Source organism: Scylla paramamosain, chromosome 6, assembly GCF_035594125.1.
Source record: "Scylla paramamosain isolate STU-SP2022 chromosome 6, ASM3559412v1, whole genome shotgun sequence".
In the NCBI taxonomy this organism is placed as follows: domain Eukaryota; kingdom Metazoa; phylum Arthropoda; class Malacostraca; order Decapoda; family Portunidae; genus Scylla; species Scylla paramamosain.
In genome coordinates this window covers 34,244,497-34,261,446 of record NC_087156.1, presented here as the reverse complement: position 1 = coordinate 34,261,446, position 16,950 = coordinate 34,244,497, and the positions used below count along the sequence as shown (strand labels likewise).

At 42.1% G+C, this 16,950-nt stretch overlaps 2 protein-coding genes across 2 annotated transcripts in view; one reads left to right on the top strand and one right to left on the bottom strand.

Moving 5' to 3' along the window:
- The window catches only part of LOC135101649 (lysophosphatidylserine lipase ABHD12-like), a 167,399-nt gene extending 166,811 nt beyond the window's left edge, over positions 1-588 (bottom strand). The window contains exon 1 of the mRNA XM_064005940.1: positions 432-588. The gene's annotated coding sequence lies outside the window, so the exon portion shown is untranslated. The remainder of the gene's footprint in view (positions 1-431) is intronic.
- Positions 1-16,950, top strand: part of LOC135101647 (serine/threonine-protein phosphatase with EF-hands 2-like) — a 161,705-nt gene that overhangs the window by 132,575 nt on the left and 12,180 nt on the right. Inside the window, 5 exon segments of the mRNA XM_064005929.1 lie at positions 10,641-10,768; positions 13,371-13,467; positions 14,031-14,185; positions 14,544-14,708; positions 15,436-15,602. Coding sequence (XP_063861999.1) covers positions 10,641-10,768; positions 13,371-13,467; positions 14,031-14,185; positions 14,544-14,708; positions 15,436-15,602 — 712 coding nt within the window.

The following is a 16,950-nucleotide window of genomic DNA, read 5'->3' as shown; positions in this document are numbered from 1 at the left end:
GGTTAATGGTGATGAAAGGCACACATCATGCCTCGGGAAAATGAAGAAGCCATGAATCACTCGCCTTATAGCTTTCTTCATCCCTCGCCAAGCCCAGCACGAGAAAGTAAAATGCAGCAGGCAACACTCGCATCCAAGTCGTAACAGTCAAAGCGTGACGTCATGCAAGTTTCTAACATAATTGCTGTGTTTATAGATTAACGCAAATAATGATATATGTAGGTATGTGCGAAATATAGCATACCATAATTGGAAAACAAGGACAAAAACCGAAACTCTTGAGGCACAAACAGACAACTCTCACTCCATTGGCACCTGCGTCTGGCCGCCATGTAAGTGAATAGACATGACACAGTGACTGCGGTGTGAATGACACCTCCGTCTATAAACCTACAGAAACATTGCAGTACAGTGTAAACATCAACACTCACTCAATCCTCCGCGGAATGCGCTGCAGCTACCCTGCCTTCGTCACCAGCTCCTCGATCAGACGCCGTGAGGAATTGCTGCCCTGCCTTGAACGCCTGAATGTAACCTCGGGTGAAGCGCACCGCGGTGGGGCTCGCAAGTCACAGGAGGGGCCACGCAGCCAATACACGTTGTTCAATCTGTGGGTCGAGCATCTCGAAACTGATTCACAGCGTAACGAGGCAGTTTGAAGCCTCAGTCCTCTTCTGCCACCTACATTCTCGAAAGTTAATAATAAAGATACTGTAGAAACGACAGAAAATAAACAACAAGAAAGAAAAGGCAAAGTGGGAGACACCACAAGGCCACAACCTGCGAATGGTGAGCACACATGTGGGATACAGACACGTGATAACATTCCCCGAGGCTCCTCACCAAGCCCCGCGGGGGAGGGCTTGTATTCGCAGGAAATTGATGCTAACGCGCCGTGATGAGCCACTAAGTAGCTCCCCATACTACCACACAAGACATGTCCTTGTAAAGCACTAATGCACTCATGGCAGCCTCCAATTCTCAAAACAGAACCCGGCCCCCTGTGTATGGGGGAGGTGGACGGCACTCCCCACAGCAGCGCCTACGTGATGGTCTTGTTGTGACAGACTGATAAGATAGGTAGTACTACGATTATTTATCAAAACTAATAATGTCTATATTTAATCTAACATGTAAGACTCGCATAAGAGAACGCCCGCCGATAACCAACTCGAGGAATGCCACACGCCGTCAAACCTGTGAGCCCAGAGACTATTTGCCAAAGCTCTCCCATGGACACAGACTAGTAGACCACCGCCAGGCACTCAGTGGAAACGCTAATTGAGAGAGAGAGAGAGAGAGAGAGAGAGAGAGAGAGAGAGAGAGAGAGAGAGAGAGAGAGAGAGAGAGAGAGAGAACTGGAGCAGGAGTGGTTCGTGGCTGAGTGAATCTCTCTCAAACACAAGAGCGAGGGACATGAGAGGGCGAGTGGGGAAGCCACCACCACCACCACCACCATCTCAGGCTTGCACACCCCACCACTGTGAACTATGCCAGCAGGGATGAGACGAAGACGTGTTCAAGTTCGCCAAAGAAATTCCGACAGTGTTAGTTCCTCGCCACCGAAGATGAAAGACAGTGGGCGAATTAAACTACGTGACTTACAAAAGTCCTCAGGCATCTGTTCTCACTATTATGTCCTTACTGTGCTGCATACAAGAGCGAAATATCAAAACCAGGTGCGTGACGCGACGCGGGATTAGCGCGCACACAGCCTGAGAGAGAGAGAGAGAGAGAGAGCGAGAGAGAGAGAGAGAGAGAGAGAGAGAGAGAGAGAGAGAGAGAGAGAGAGAGAGAGAGAGAGAGAGAGAGAGTTATATTTTTCACATATATTTAATTTACTATAATTTCTTTACTTTCTCTCTTTCATCCTTTCACTTTCATTCTTCCAAACTTAAGTAATTTTTCTTTCTTTCAGTTTTTCTTTTTTTTCTCTTTCTTTGCCTTCTCTTTCTTCTTTACAAGTTGTGCGGTCCTTTTGATCTTCCAGTCGGGATAAAACTTACAATTTAGAATGATAGAACTGCGTTTCATTTATCTTTATTATATTATGCTTCTTTTCAGTTTTCATTCCCCACAACTCCCTCCCTCCTTCCACCCCTCTCTCTCTCTCTCTCTCTCTCTCTCTTTCTCTGCAAGTTAAGACACGTAATGTTCGTGCTCATATTCCAATACTATCAAGTGTTCATAAAGACACACTAACAGAGGCAAAATTAATCTTCTCAGCATTCTCTCAATCCTTGTCGACTGTACTACACATGATCCATGATGATCCTTCGTCCAAGTTACAAATTACCAGATGAAAACATAAGATGAAGTTGGAGGGACAGACTTTCATATTTTACAGCACCGCAACAGCTAAGGCCACAAGGCGCCGGATCCTGGACAGTGAATAGTAAACTCCAATAGTGTCACGCTCACCACGCCGCTACAGAGAGAGAGAGAGAGAGAGAGAGAGAGAGAGAGAGTGATTGATTGATATTTAACCCTTTCATAGGCGATAAGCAACATTTTTACAGCACTAAAACCAATGTATGAAACTTTTATCATCATCTACAAGAAATAAAATGATAAAAAATGAGAATAGATTTTGCATTTTCTAGCCAGTACCATGTTTGGAGGTGGCTGCAGAGCAAGGAAAGAGGTCTCAGTTTGGTTAGTAATTAATGAAAGATATGCCTAAGAGCAGCGAAAGAATTTGTAGATGTGAGTTTTGAGTTGCTGCTCCGCTGACCGCTGGTGTGTGAGAAGGGAGGAGTAGGAGTATAACCTTTTTCAAAATATTTTTCTAGTCTAATTCCTTTATGGTTGTCTATACAATTACTTTTTTTTTTTTTTTTTTGTAGGGTATTCTAGACTCCTTCACAAAGTTGAGTAAAACAAAGTCATGGTAAATGAAAAGAAAGAAAATGGAGGTTATTTACAAAGATCAGGACAGGATATTTGCAAGGGTCACTATAATATTGTGGGCGTCGAGCAGCGTGGCAACGTGAGGGGTTGAGCAGCATGGCGATGAGCAATGATAACGGCCATTATTTACAAAGGTCACTATAAAATATTTACAAGGGTCACTACAGACTAAAGGCATTTGGAAGTGGCCAGAAGTCGATTAACATCCCAACATTCCACACTTACTTCCACTGTATTGACTTTTTTACCTTAATGTTAAGTCCTCTGACCTCCTTATAACCAGTTGTCAAGTTTCACGAAGACCGTCAGCATATCGGAGAGTTAAACGTTGAGAAAAAAAAAAAAAAAGCAGAAAAAACAAAGAAACACTCAAAACACCCAAATAATCCCAAAACTCCCCCAAAAGAAAGTATAAAAAAATCACCCAAAAACACCAAAACACAAAAGTGACTACAGTGAATTACTTATTGACTGTGAATGTACAGGTGGGCAGTGGCGGGCGTGCAGGGGCGTGCCGAGAATATAGGCGTTTGGAGGCACATTAGAAGGTCTTGCCCATTCCCCACACGAAGTTCCAGCACGCAGCGGCCATTACGGGTGCTTAGTGCGCCGGAGAATTACACTCCCTGCCGGTAAACAGACTCATCTTGTAATTCCCTCCACTCATGTCTGTGTGTAAAAGCTGCCATCGATCTAAGCTTGTAAGACTGGTCACATTTAGTAGTTTTTTTTTTTTTTATTATTTATTATTATTTATTATTATTTATTTATTTACTTTATTTCATCTTATGTAATTTGCTTGTTTTTTTTATCTATTTATCTATTTTATTTTCTCTTTTTTTTATTTGCTTACATATTGACTCATTCTTTATTTTACTGCATTTTATTCATTTTACTTGTTTATTAATCTATTTGTAGAGGCCGATGTGACTCTCGTGCGTAATACTGACAGCGTGTGGCGAGGCGTGCTGAGAGGCGCACATAGTCGTGGTGCGTGTGTCTGCCGGTAATGGAGGCAGAGTGTGTGTGCAAGTTGAGAGGAGTCCTACCAACCACCGCTTGAAGTGTCGCCCTCAAGATGCAGACTGATCGCTATAGCAAAATCTGAGCAAGCTTCAGTGCATACACACATCTCTCTCCAGTCCGCAGTAACTATAACCAACATAATTACCGAGCAATAATCAGGACAAAATTACCCGTGTGGAGCAGAAACAAGTGAAGTGACGATTATGATATCTGTATGCACCGGCTAACACGTATACACGAACATCACCTGACATAATTACAGGTATGGAGGCTTGCTTGCGTCACACTGCATGCACGTCACCAACAAGCAGGAGGCGTGCACTTTATGAGTCTCTGCCAGCAAGTGGAATAGCAATACTAAGCAATACTAAGCAATATTAAGCCGAATAGCAATACTACACGCAGACAGAAGACTCCCCTTCCTGAGATACAGACAGGAAAGAAGACTGACATGCTAAGGTGACACAGAGGAAAAAGAAAGAGAGGGAACCTAACATAGGACTCTTATGTGTCCCCTTCCCTCTTTTTACCAGGGCAGGGATCAAGAGGCTAAAAGAGTGGGAGGTTAGGGGGAGTAAGCGAGGAGGGAAGGGATGAGAAGAGGGAGGTAAGGGGAAAATAGAATAAAAGGAAGAGTATAAACAGATAGAAGAGGAGGAGGTTCAAAAAAGCAAGGAAACATGAAGGAGAGGAGAGAAACTGAATAAGAAGAAGGAATGGGAGAGAAAGTCAATAGAAAAGGGAAAAAATGAAGGAGAAAGGCAAAGAAAACAATGAAGAACAGGAGAGAAATTAAATAAAAAATGGGAGAGAAAGTAAGGAGGAAAGGGAAAAAAAGCGAAGGAAGGAGGCAAAGAAAAACAAAGTAAAAAGAGAGAGGAGGAGGGAGAGAGCATAAGAACATAAGAAATAAGGGAAGCTGCAAGAAGCGGCCAGGCTTACACGTGGCAGTCCCTGTATGAAACACACCTACCTATTTCCATCTGTTATCCCCATCCATAAACTTGTCTAATCTTCTCTTAAAGCTCTCTAGTGTCCTAGCACTAACTACATGATTACTGAGTCCGTTCCACTCATCTACCACTCTATTTGAGAACCAATTTTTTCCTATCTCCTTCCTAAACCTAAATTTTTAAGCTTGAACCCGTTATTTCTTGTTCTACCCTGGTTGCTGATCCTAAGAATTTTGCTTACATCTCCCTTGTTATAACCATTATACCACTTAAAGACTTCTATCAGGTCCCCTCTTAACCTACGTCTCTCTAGAGAATGTAAATTTAACAGCTTCAACCTCGCCTCGTATGGAATACTCCTCATCCCCTGTATCCTTTTAGTCATTCTTCTCTGTACTGACTCTAATAGACCTATATCTTTCCTGTAATGTGGGGACCAGAACTGCACAGCGTAGTCTAGATGAGCACAGCGTAGTCTAGATGGGACGAAGAGGAAGCTAAAAAAAGAGAGGGTAAGTAAATGGAGTAATGTAAGGAGAAAAGAAGAGGAGAGAAATTAAATAGAAGTGTGAGGGAGGAGGAAAGAAAGCAAGGAAAGGAAGAAAGAAGAGGAGGAGGGAGGCAAGAAAGAAAAAAAAAGACGCAAGAAGAGGAGACACAGAATAGCGAGGGAGAGTGAATGAAACAATGTAAGAAGGTAAATAAGAAGAAAAACAGAAGAGAAAAAGAAGGGAAGAAGAAAGAAGGCAAAAGGAGGAGGAGGAGGAGGAGGAGGAGGAGGACGAAAGGCAACACATAATAGCAAGTGAGAGTAAATGAAGCAATGCAAATAAGGTAAAAAAGACAAAAAAGAAGAAAAACGAAGGGAAAGAGAAATAAGGCAAAAGGAGGAGGAAGGACGAAATGTAAGGATTACGAAGACGAAGACAAGGAGCAGGAGAGAAGAAAAAACGTAAAAAGAAAGAATGAGAAGCTAAGAGAAGAAAATGAGGAGAGGAGGAAGAGGAAATGAAGAGAATAGAGATAGAAGAGAAAGAGAAAGGATGCACATTACTCGGAACGGATGTGAGAAAGATGAGAGAGAGAGAGAGAGAGAGAGAGAGAGAGAGAGAGAGAGAGAGAGAGAGAGAGAGAGAGAGAGAGAGAGAGAGAGAGAGAGTATTACAGCGTGTGATCCTACTAGCTTAAGTTTCCAGCCAACACACACTTAAAAATATATATATACACACACACACACACACACACACACACACACACACACACACACACACACACACACACACACAGTTCCTAGGGTGAGGTACTGGAAAGCCCTAAAAGACGGAGAAGGAGGAGGAGGAGGAGGAGGAATACAAAGGAATGCAAAGGAAGTCCAAACAGCAACAGACCTTGAGGTTCTTACTATAGGCTGTTTGGGTAACTATTCTACTCTAACTATTAGTGAGAGAGACAGGATAGAAACAGGAGAAGGCTCCTCCCCCCACTCCATCCCTCCAGCTGAAGCTGACCGGAAAAGGGAAATGATACCATGTCGTATAGCAAAACAACATGAAATTTGAGAGAAAAGTAAGATAGATGAGGTCTACTTCTAGTACATACAATCTACATACAATCCTAACATTTGTGTCATCTGCAAGGACTCGATTCCTTTTACCATTGCTGTGATGGGGTCAGCAGTAAGTCGCCAAGGAACAAGCCATCACTAAGGTCTTTGTTACATAACAACTGTTTGCCTTCCTTAATAAAATATATCCCCACCAAGTGACAGATAGTACGGAGTGAACGTGTTCGTTATTCACACATGAACAATGACAACCGGGGATTAGTTTCTAGAGACTTGCCAAGACGGGCTATACATGAGTCAACAGTGCCTGGCTTAACGACGCTTGATGGAAGACAATTCCAGATATTTATGACACGAGTGAAGAAGAAATATTTGGCTTCATTTGTTTGAAATCGCTTACCTGTTAATTCGAAAGCCATTGTTTCTTGTAACATTAGAGTGGCTGAGTGTTAGGAAGAGTTCAGGTCTCATATTTGTGAAACCCTTAAAAATTTAGCAAAGCAATATTAGATTCCCTCTTAGTCTGCATTTAGATAAGGAGAATAGATTTAGTTCTTTAAGGTGCTCCTCGTAGGGCTTATTGTGAAGTCTTGGCATCATTTTTGTTACTCTACGTTGCTTTTTTTCTTATTTCTCAATATCCTTTTTGTAGTATGGCGACCAAAACTGTACGTTGTATTCAAGGACGTACGAGTGAGTTGTACAAGGCCAAAATGATTTTCTCTGATTTGAGGGTGAAAGATCTTCCTATGAAGCTTATTAATATATTGGCAGTTTGAGCGGCTTCAGTGCAATGTTTGCCTGGTTTAAGATCTGTTGACACAAAAACTCCCATCTCTTTTTCTGCATCCACACTTTTGATGGGGGTGCTACCCATTTTATAACTACAATACAGATTTTATATATATATATATATATATATATATATATATATATATATATATATATATATATATATATATATATATATATATATATATATATATATATATGTTTCTTAATTTGTAAAAATTGCCCTTGAATAGTCGGGTACAAATAGTCGGGTACAAATACAAAATCTGATATATTTTCACCTCTTGTTGGATGCAGTACAAGTTGGTGTAGACTCCTTTCCTGTAAAAGGAGGAGGAGGAGGAGGAGGGGGAGGAGGAGGAGGAGGAGGTGAAGGAGGAGGAGGAGAAGGAGAAGGAAAAAGAGGAGGAGGAGGAGGAGGAGGAGGAGGAGAAGGAGGAGAAGGATGGTGTAAGGTAAAGTCTCCAGAGGAATAAATAACACAAGGGTCAGAAAATAAAAATAAATAAATGAGGAAAGACTGACTCGTGCAAAACCTGTTCAGAATGTTTGCTCTCTCTCTCTCTCTCTCTCTCTCTCTCTCTCTCTCTCTCTCTCTCTCTCTCTCTCTCTCTCTCTCTCTGTACCCCAGTAAATTGCTGGAGTGGACACATTTTGAGGGTTGGAAGTCAGGTAAAGCCAATACCTGCTTAGAGCGATTTTTCGTTTAGTGAACCAAACTTTTCCGCTCTGTTTACTGGTGGTGCTTTTACGAGGGGAGGCAGGAAAGGAAACAGAGAAAGGGGGAAGAGGGATAACTGTGAATAACGAAGGAAGGAGGAAGCAAAGTAAAGTTAGGAAGAGGCTAAGGGGCAGGATGGGTTGAAAACGAGATGAATGGAGTGAAAGTTTATGAAAAGGGTGAATTACTAGAAGGGAAAAGGATGTGAGAAAGGGAGGTTGGGGATGGAGAACAGTGGAGAAGTGAAGATGTGATGGTAGGAATGAGAAAGAAATAGTTGATATGATGTATAGATCGATAAATGAATGGATGGATACATACATACATGCATACATACATACATACATACATACAGAGAGAGAGAGAGAGAGAGAGAGAGAGAGAGAGAGAGAGAGAGAGAGAGAGAGAGAGAGAGAGAGAGAGAGAGAGAGAGAGAGAGAGAGAGAGAGAGAGAGAGAGAGAGAGAGAGTGTGTGTGTGTGTGTGTGTGTGTGTGTGTGTGTGTGTTACAGCCGTATATGAACATGCAATGATAAATGAAAAAAAAATATTATATCACGAATTTGCTAATATTTTGGGATATAATTAAATTTACCAGCGTGAGAGAGAGAGAGAGAGAGAGAGAGAGAGAGAGAGAGAGAGAGAGAGATGACTGATATGAGTAATGTATTGTCAAGGACCAATGATTATATATATTTTGGATCAGCAAATATTCTGAACTCATATATATTTCGTAAACCAACACGTGTTTGAAATGACACATTAATAGCTCACCGGCAGCAGATCAATACCCAGAGCAGTGACCAATTAAGGAGAGGGACAAACGGGTCAATAGATGGAACCATTAGGGGAACAGTAAATAGATGGCATAGTAAAGTAAACACGTAGGCTGACGGTGGCCAGAGAGAGAGAGAGAGAGAGAGAGAGAGAGAGAGAGAGAGAGAGAGAGAGAGAGAGAGAGAGAGAGAGAGAGAGAGAGAGAGAGAGATGGAAGAGTAGGTAACGTGAATACTGATAGATTATACATTCAAATTTCCTGATTCATATAGAGATAAGTTTTGCACGTTAGTTCAGAGTCTATGCGTCATTATTACCAATTCAGAACCTCTACCCCTCATTTCAAACTATCATTATCGGCATCATCATCGTCAGTAGTAGTAGTAGTAGTAGTAGTAGTAGTAGTAGTAGTAGTAGTAGAAGTAGTAGTAGTAGTAGTAGTAGTAGTAGTAGTAGTAGTAGTAGTAGTAGTAGTAGTAGTGATGGTTACTGTTGTTGTTATTGTTGTGGTTTTTGTAGTAGTAGTAGTAGTAGTAGTAATACTAACTTATAACCTGACATTGTTCATCCAATATACATGTTCCTAACTCGTACTGAAGTGTTGATCTGAAGGAAGCCCCTCTCACCTCCTCACTCTCATAGCGACATTTCTATCTTTACTTGTTTTCTATTGCACCTCCTTTCCTCCTCCTCTCCTCTCCCCTTCTCATAACTCCATTTCTACCACTCCTTACCTGCTCTTGCTCCTCCTCTTTCTCTATTGTTCCCCCCTTCGCTTTTTTTCTTTTTCTTTTTTTTAGTTTCTGTTATTTTAGCTTCTCTTTCCTCTAAGTTTTAATATTCTCGTTTTTTTTTTCTCTCCTTTCCTCTCTTCTGCTTCCTTCTTTGCTTTCATTTCCTATCTTCTATCTTCCTTCTTCCTCCTTCTTATCTTTTATACTTCATTATTTCTCTCTCTCTCTCTCTCTCTCTCTCTCTCTCTCTCTCTCTCTCTCTCTCTCTCTCTCTCTCTCTCTCTCTCTCGTTGAGCTTATTCTCTTTATATTTCTAGAATAGTTGCTACTACACACATACACACACACACACACACACACACTCTCTCTCTCTCTCTCTCTCTCTCTCTCTCTCTCTCTCTATGGGAATGGGAATGAGCAAACTTCCTCCGGGAATAGGGTCTATCAAGACGTAAGGAATTGGTCATCCAACTTTCCGTACCAAATCACAAGAGAGAGAGAGAGAGAGAGAGAGAGAGAGAGAGAGAGAGAGAGAGAGAGAGAGAGAGAGAGAGAGAGAGAGAGAGAGAGAAAGGGAAGAAGGAAAATTGATTCTTTCTCTGTCGTAAATTTCTAATCCACACACATTTACGAGGCAATGGAGGAAGATATATTCGCTCTCTCTCTCTCTCTCTCTCTCTCTCTCTCTCTCTCTCTCTCTCTCTCTCTCTCTCTCTCTCTCTCTCTCTCTCTCTGCTGCTTCTCTCAAAAATTTTCATGTTTCTCCTTATTTTTTGTTTTTTTTTTGTTTTTATCGTTCTTGGTGATGTGTGTGCATGTTTGCGTACATATTCCTAACACAAAAGTCATCAAGAGCAGCCATTTCTAATCTCTGTAAACAACAACAACAACAACAACTACTACTACTACTACTACTACTACTACTACTACTACTAGTAGTACTACTACAACAATAATAGTAATAATAAACAGATAACCTATTAGCTAACAATCAAACTATCGAACTAACCATTTATATTATACGACACAAGGAAATAAAAAATAATAACATTTCATCTCACATCACAAACCAACATAGCAACCCAAAATAATACAAAATTACAGCGGTAGTCTATATATTTTTAGTTTACCCTAATATACTCCCGTTTTCTCTCCCACGGTCAGCTCTGAAAGCGGCGCTCCTCATCCAGCGGTGGTACAGGAGATACTGCGCCAGACTGGAGATACGGAGGCGCTACACGTGGACCATCTTTCAGTCCATCGAGTATGCAGGGGAACAGGATCAGATGAAGGTGAGAACGTGAACTGGTGCGGTGTGTGATGCTTTGTAAGGATGACGATGGGCTAAGGATACGTGAGGAAGGAGGCAGAAGGGAAGGTTTGCACGGATTTCAATGGATAAGTTATAGACGGAAGATGAAGATGGAAATATAAGAACATAAGAGAATATGAAGAATAAGGAAAGCTGCAAGAAGCCATCAGTCTTTAATGTGACAATCTCTGCATGAAACACGTCTAACTATTTCTTCTTATCATCCTTATCATTATTTGGAGGTCAATAATAGCGAAGGAGTTAATAATATCGAAAAAACATAAGGGAATATTTAGACAAACATAACTTGATAAATGTAATCACAGCATGGGCTTCACGAAAGGGAAGTCTTGCCTGACGAACTTGTTAAGTTTTTACAGTAAAGTGTACGAGGCAGCAGATAATGGTGATAGTTATGACATCTTATATCTGTAAAGCGTTTGACAAGGTTCCCCATCAGAGGCTCCTGAGAAAGGTTAGGGCACACGGGATAGATGGGAAGGTGTTAGGCTGGATAAGATCATGGCTAAGCGACAGGCGACAGAGAGTTGTAATAAACGGCTCTAAATCCAAGTGGGATGCCATAGGGATCAGTATTAGGGCTATTGTTGTTTTTAATATATATCAATGACTTGGATAGCGGAATCAGTAGTGATGTTAGTAAATTTGCGGATGACACAAAGATACGTAGATTAATTAGATCAGAATCGGATACCATCGCCTTGCAGGCAGATTTAGATAGGATGAACGAATGGACGGACATATGGCAAATGCAGTTTAATATCAATAAATACAAAGTACTTAGCGTAGGTAGAGAAAATCTACACAGTAGGTACACAATAAACAACGAAACTATGGTAGGTACAGGGTACCAAAAAGATTTAGGAGTTATAGTTAGCTCTGAACTCCGTCTAGGAAAGCAATGCATAGAGGCCAGAAACAGGGCAAATAGGGTATTAGGATTATTTCTGAGGAGTGTTAAAAGTAGAAGGCCTGAAGTTATTAAAGTTATATTTGGCGCTGGTCAAACCTCATCTAGACTACACTGTGCAGTTCTGGTCCCCACATTTACAGGAAGGATATAGGTCTATTAGAATCAGTACAGAGGAGAATGACTAAAAGGATACAGGGGATGAGGAGTATTCCTTACGAGGCGAGATTGAAGTTGTTAAATTTACATTCTTTAAAAAGACGTAGGTTAAGAGGGGACCTGATAGAAGTCTTTAAGTGGTATAAGGGTTATAACAAGGGGGACGTAAGCAAAATTCTTAGGATCAGCAACCAGTACAGAACAAGAAATAACGGGTTCAAGCTTGAAAAATTTAGGTTTAAGAAAGAGATAGGAAGAATTTGGTTCTCAAATAGAGTGGTAGATGAATGGAACGGACTCAGTAATCAAGTTGTTAGTGCTAAGACATTAGGGAGCTTTAAGAGAAGATTAGAGAGATTTATAGATGGAGATGATAGGTGGAAATAGGTAGGTATATTTCATACAGGGACTGCCACGTGTAAGCCTGGTTGCTTCTTGCAGCTTCCCTTATTTCTTATGTTCTTATCCTCATCCATAAATCTATCTAATGTTCTTTTAAAAGCTCCCTAATGAGTCACTACAAACAACCTGAGTCTATCCCATTCATCTACCACTCTGTTTGAGAACCGATTCCTTCCTATCTCTTTCTTAAATCTAACCAAGCTTGAACACATAATTTCTTATCCTATCTTAACCAATGACCCTAAAAAATTCGCTTATATCACCCTTGTTACATCTCCTATACAACTTGAAAACTTCTATACCACTTAACGACCTATGTATCTCTCTTAAAGACTGAGGTAAAAGAGTAATAAGGGTAAGTTAAGGGAAACGGTAAAGTGAAAGTGTATAGAGAGATAAGGATGGGATGAAAACTTGTACTTTACTCAGATGTTAAGGAAGGTATGTTAATTGAGAGCAGGTGGACACAGGACGGAATGGAGGATCTCTCTCTCTCCCTCTCTCTCTCTCTCTTCTCTCTCTCTCTCTCTCTCTCTCTCTCTCTCTCTCTCTCTCTCTCTCTCTCTCTACCAGCTATCTTCTTATCTGTCTCTCTATCTACCCCTCCCTACCCAGACATCCATCTGTTTTATCTCCCTACACTTTTCGCCCATCAGCAGCTGTATGTATATGTTTAAGATCACAAATGTCGTATGAACCTTAATGTTTGTTTCGTCTGTAAGTCTGTACGGTTCTGCCTGGCTGTGTTCTGTAGACATGAATATCTATATGATTATGTGTATTTTTTCGTATTGTTTGGCCTGACTAGCAATATGTTTCCTTTCTCTCTCTCTCTCTCTCTCTCTCTCTCTCTCTCTCGTCTCTCTCTCTCTCTCTCTCTCTCTCTCTCTCTCTCTCTCTTTTCGTCTATAGTTATTTTGTCATTTATTGTTACATGTTTCCTTTTGGTAATTTTTTTTTCTTCATTTATTTATTTCGTCAACTAAGCAAAAAACACTCAGACTCATTGCCCAAATCACCGTCAGTACTAGATCATTCATGTCAGTCAGAATGAGATGAGCTTCCCTGTCATTCTTTCCTCGCGTCACAGCTGTACAACTTCTTCAACGCGCTGCTGACACACATGGCCAACGGCAAGATGACGGAGGTAATGGAGGCCCTCTCGCCCCGCGCCTCGCCGACCACAGGTGTGTAATGGCAGCGGAGAGAGAGAGAGATTGGGAAGAGGATATGAGAGAGGGAGGTAATGGGCTGGGAAATTGAGGAAAGAAGGGAAAAAATAAGCAAGGAAATTATGGAGGCAGTCTGATGAGGAATGTAGTATGGATCGAGATGGAGATGAGATATTACAGGAGAGGGATAAACGTGATGAAGAAAAACAGGAGATGGAGGAAAATGTGGAAAAACAAATAACATAATGATAATATGAGAAGGAAAAGATGAAAAGGGAAAGTTAACCAGCCCAAGCTCAGCAAGTTCAAATATTCAGACGTCCTCAGTCATGCTGGTATTCAGTTCAATGTCCCTCAGTGTCTCGTCTGTACCAGTCAGTGTTAGCACCTGGCAACTCACCCTAGTCCTCGTCAACTAATACACTGAAAAGTTTGCTATAATTCATTCGCAGTTTCCTATTTACTTCGTGTTGCTTATTCACTGCACCTCTATGGATCTTTGAAAGTATCCTGCCTCGAACATGTAGCAACCACACTGATATAACAAACACCATCCACCGCATCTCTCCATCCGCCAGACGATGACGAGGACGAGATCACCACCAAGAGACTGCTGGAGGAGGCGTGGACGGAGGAGGTGCCGGTGGAGGGGAGCTACAAGGGCCCGCGCCTCACCACGCCCCTCACCACAGACTCTATCCACCTGCTCATCGAGGCGTTCAAGAAGAAGAAGGTAAGAGGGGAAATAGATGAACACATTTCTATCTGCCACAGGAAAACGAATATATACTTTCCTTTCACACTAGAGGACCATATTCTGAAACACCTCTTCGCCGTACCTCCACTACATTCAAAAGACAGGTTGAAGTTGCACAGGTTTTTACGGGTGTTTTTTTTTTACGGTTCTAGTGACAAATTAACAAGATTTCTACATTATTAACACAAGGAACACTCTTGAGAACCCGGCTAATCATCTCTGTGGTCTTTGAGAAGAATCATGGTGAGAGAGCGAGCAAAGCGTTTCAGAATACGAGCCAAGAATTAACGCTTTGAATTAACACCGCCATTTCTTCCTCATCGCGCTCCTGCAGCAGACCCTCCACGCTCGCTACGTGTACCTGCTGCTGCGTGAGGGCGTGCGTGTGTTGCGGCAGCGCGCCACCATCATGCACGCCTCCACCGCCATCTCCGGCCAGATCACCATCATCGGGGACCTGCACGGCAAACTGGACGACCTGCTCACCCTGCTGTACAAGGTGTGCGTGCCTCGACTATCTGGGCTGGTGGCTAGGTTAGGTTAGATTACATGGTTAGTGGGTGGGTGAGTAACTGTCTGGGATGGTAGTTAGGTTAGCTTAGGTTAGGTTAGGTTAGGTTAGGTTAGGTTAGGTTATGTTTTTAGTGGGTGGATGAATGACTGTCTGGGGTGGTGATTAGGTTGATTAGGTTAGGTTAAGTTACGTGGTTAGTGGGTGGGTGAGTGACTGTCTGGGATGGTGATTAGGTCTGGTTAAGTTAGGTTAGTGTGTGTTTGCCTGGGTGGTGGTTAGGTGGTTACGTGGTTACTGGGTGAGGAAGGGGGGAAGGAAGGGAGGGAGTGATCAACAGACTGATGAACTGAGTGAGTGAATAAGTAAATGAAAAAGTGAATGACTGCATGACCAATTGACTGAATGGATAGCTGACTGACTGACTGACTGACTGACTGATGTAAGGGGTGTAAGAGTGGGTCAGTGAAAGAGTGAATAAAATCAAACAAAAGTATAGCTGACTGAACGAACTAAAAAGAATCAATAAATGAATGAATGAATAAGAAATATAAAGTCATTCAACCTCCGTATAGCGTGGCTTCAGATTTCATTACGTTTATAACTGCCACCTAATTAGTAAATGACCTCTCTCTCTCTCTCTCTCTCTCTCTCTCTCTCTCCTCTCTCTCTCTCTCTCTCTCTCTCTCTCTCTCTCTCTCTGATACCCCTACAGAACGGCCTCCCCTCCTCGGATAACCCCTACGTCTTCAACGGGGACTTCGTGGACCGGGGACGCAAATCGATGGAAGTGCTGCTCCTCCTCCTCGCGCTCGTCATCGTCTTTCCCGCCGAAGTTTACCTGAACCGAGGCAACCACGAGGATATGGTAATGAACGCCAGGTGAGTGAATGAAAACGAAAGTATGAGTGATAAAAGTACAACAAAAAGATGCGTTAGGAAGTGCCAGAAAAAGAGAGAGAGTATAGAAGAGAGTAGTGGAAAGGAAGCAGCAGGGAATTATGAAGTTAGGTTTGGTTTTGTTAGGTTAGATTAGATGGTTAGTGGGTGGTTGAGTGACTGTCTGAGGTGGTGGTTAGGTTAGGTTAGGTTAAGTTTTGTTCGGTGGTTAGTGGGTGGGGTGAGTGACTGTCTGGTGTGGTGAGTGAATGCAAAGGAAAGTATGAGTGATAAAGTACTGAAAAAAAAAAAGCGCTATGGAGTGCCAGGAAAAGAGAGAAAGAGTAGAAGAGAGTAGTGGGTAGGAAGCAGCAAGAATGTAAAGGAGAAATTATGGGGTGAGAGGAATGAGAATGTTAAGAGAATTACTTAATGAAAACGGACGGAGGGGCAGGACAGGAATGTGAGGGTGAGGGGAGCCAAGATGAAGTGCCCGAGGCGAAGCTGGAAAACTGGTGGAAAGTGGGAGATGAAAGGTGTGCAGAGTGAGGGAGGGAAGGAAAAATGAGATCGAGGAACGGAAATGAAATGTAAAGCACAGAGGATAATGCAAACGAAACCTTATAGATAATGAGAAAGAGAGAGAGAGAGAGAGAGAGAGAGAGAGAGATGAGAGAGAGAGAGAGAGAGAGAGAGAGAGAGAGAGAGAGAGAGAGAGAGAGAAAGCTATTGTATACTGCTGAGGGAGGCAACAAAGAAGCACATGGTGAAGTTGAAGAACAAAAGCTTTGATGACCACTCGTGCAGTTCAGGTCGTGGAAAAGGCCGCAACAAAGCTTCAGAGACTAAGTGTGTGGGATTCGTGGAGAAGCTGGAGACAAAGCTTCAGTGATAACGTACGTACTTATGAGTGCAAAGTGTAGGTCATCATAAAGTATGGCAGGGCTTGGAAACAACGGGTCAAAGATTGATGACTCATGTGCTACGATAAGCTTGACATCAATTTTTTTTTTTTTTTTTTTTTTCGTGGGGGGTCACCTATCTCGAATCCCACCGCTGCCACCAGTATTACAATAATGTAATGTGAGACAAATGTTGACAATAGTTAATGTTTTGCAAGATATATTATCAATATAACGTAAACAGAGGTGGTCGGCCATGCTGTATTGCTGCCTACAGTCCCCCGTCTGAGGGCAAGGTCAGGTCTGACACAAGTCACAAGTGGACAAGACATATGCCCTGAGTTACCATACGCCACAACAATTTGTCACCAGCCGTATTTTTCTATCTAAAATGAAAGGTGTATTAAAGTAAAGGCGAAGGTTTCTTCCTACATGACACGATAACAAAA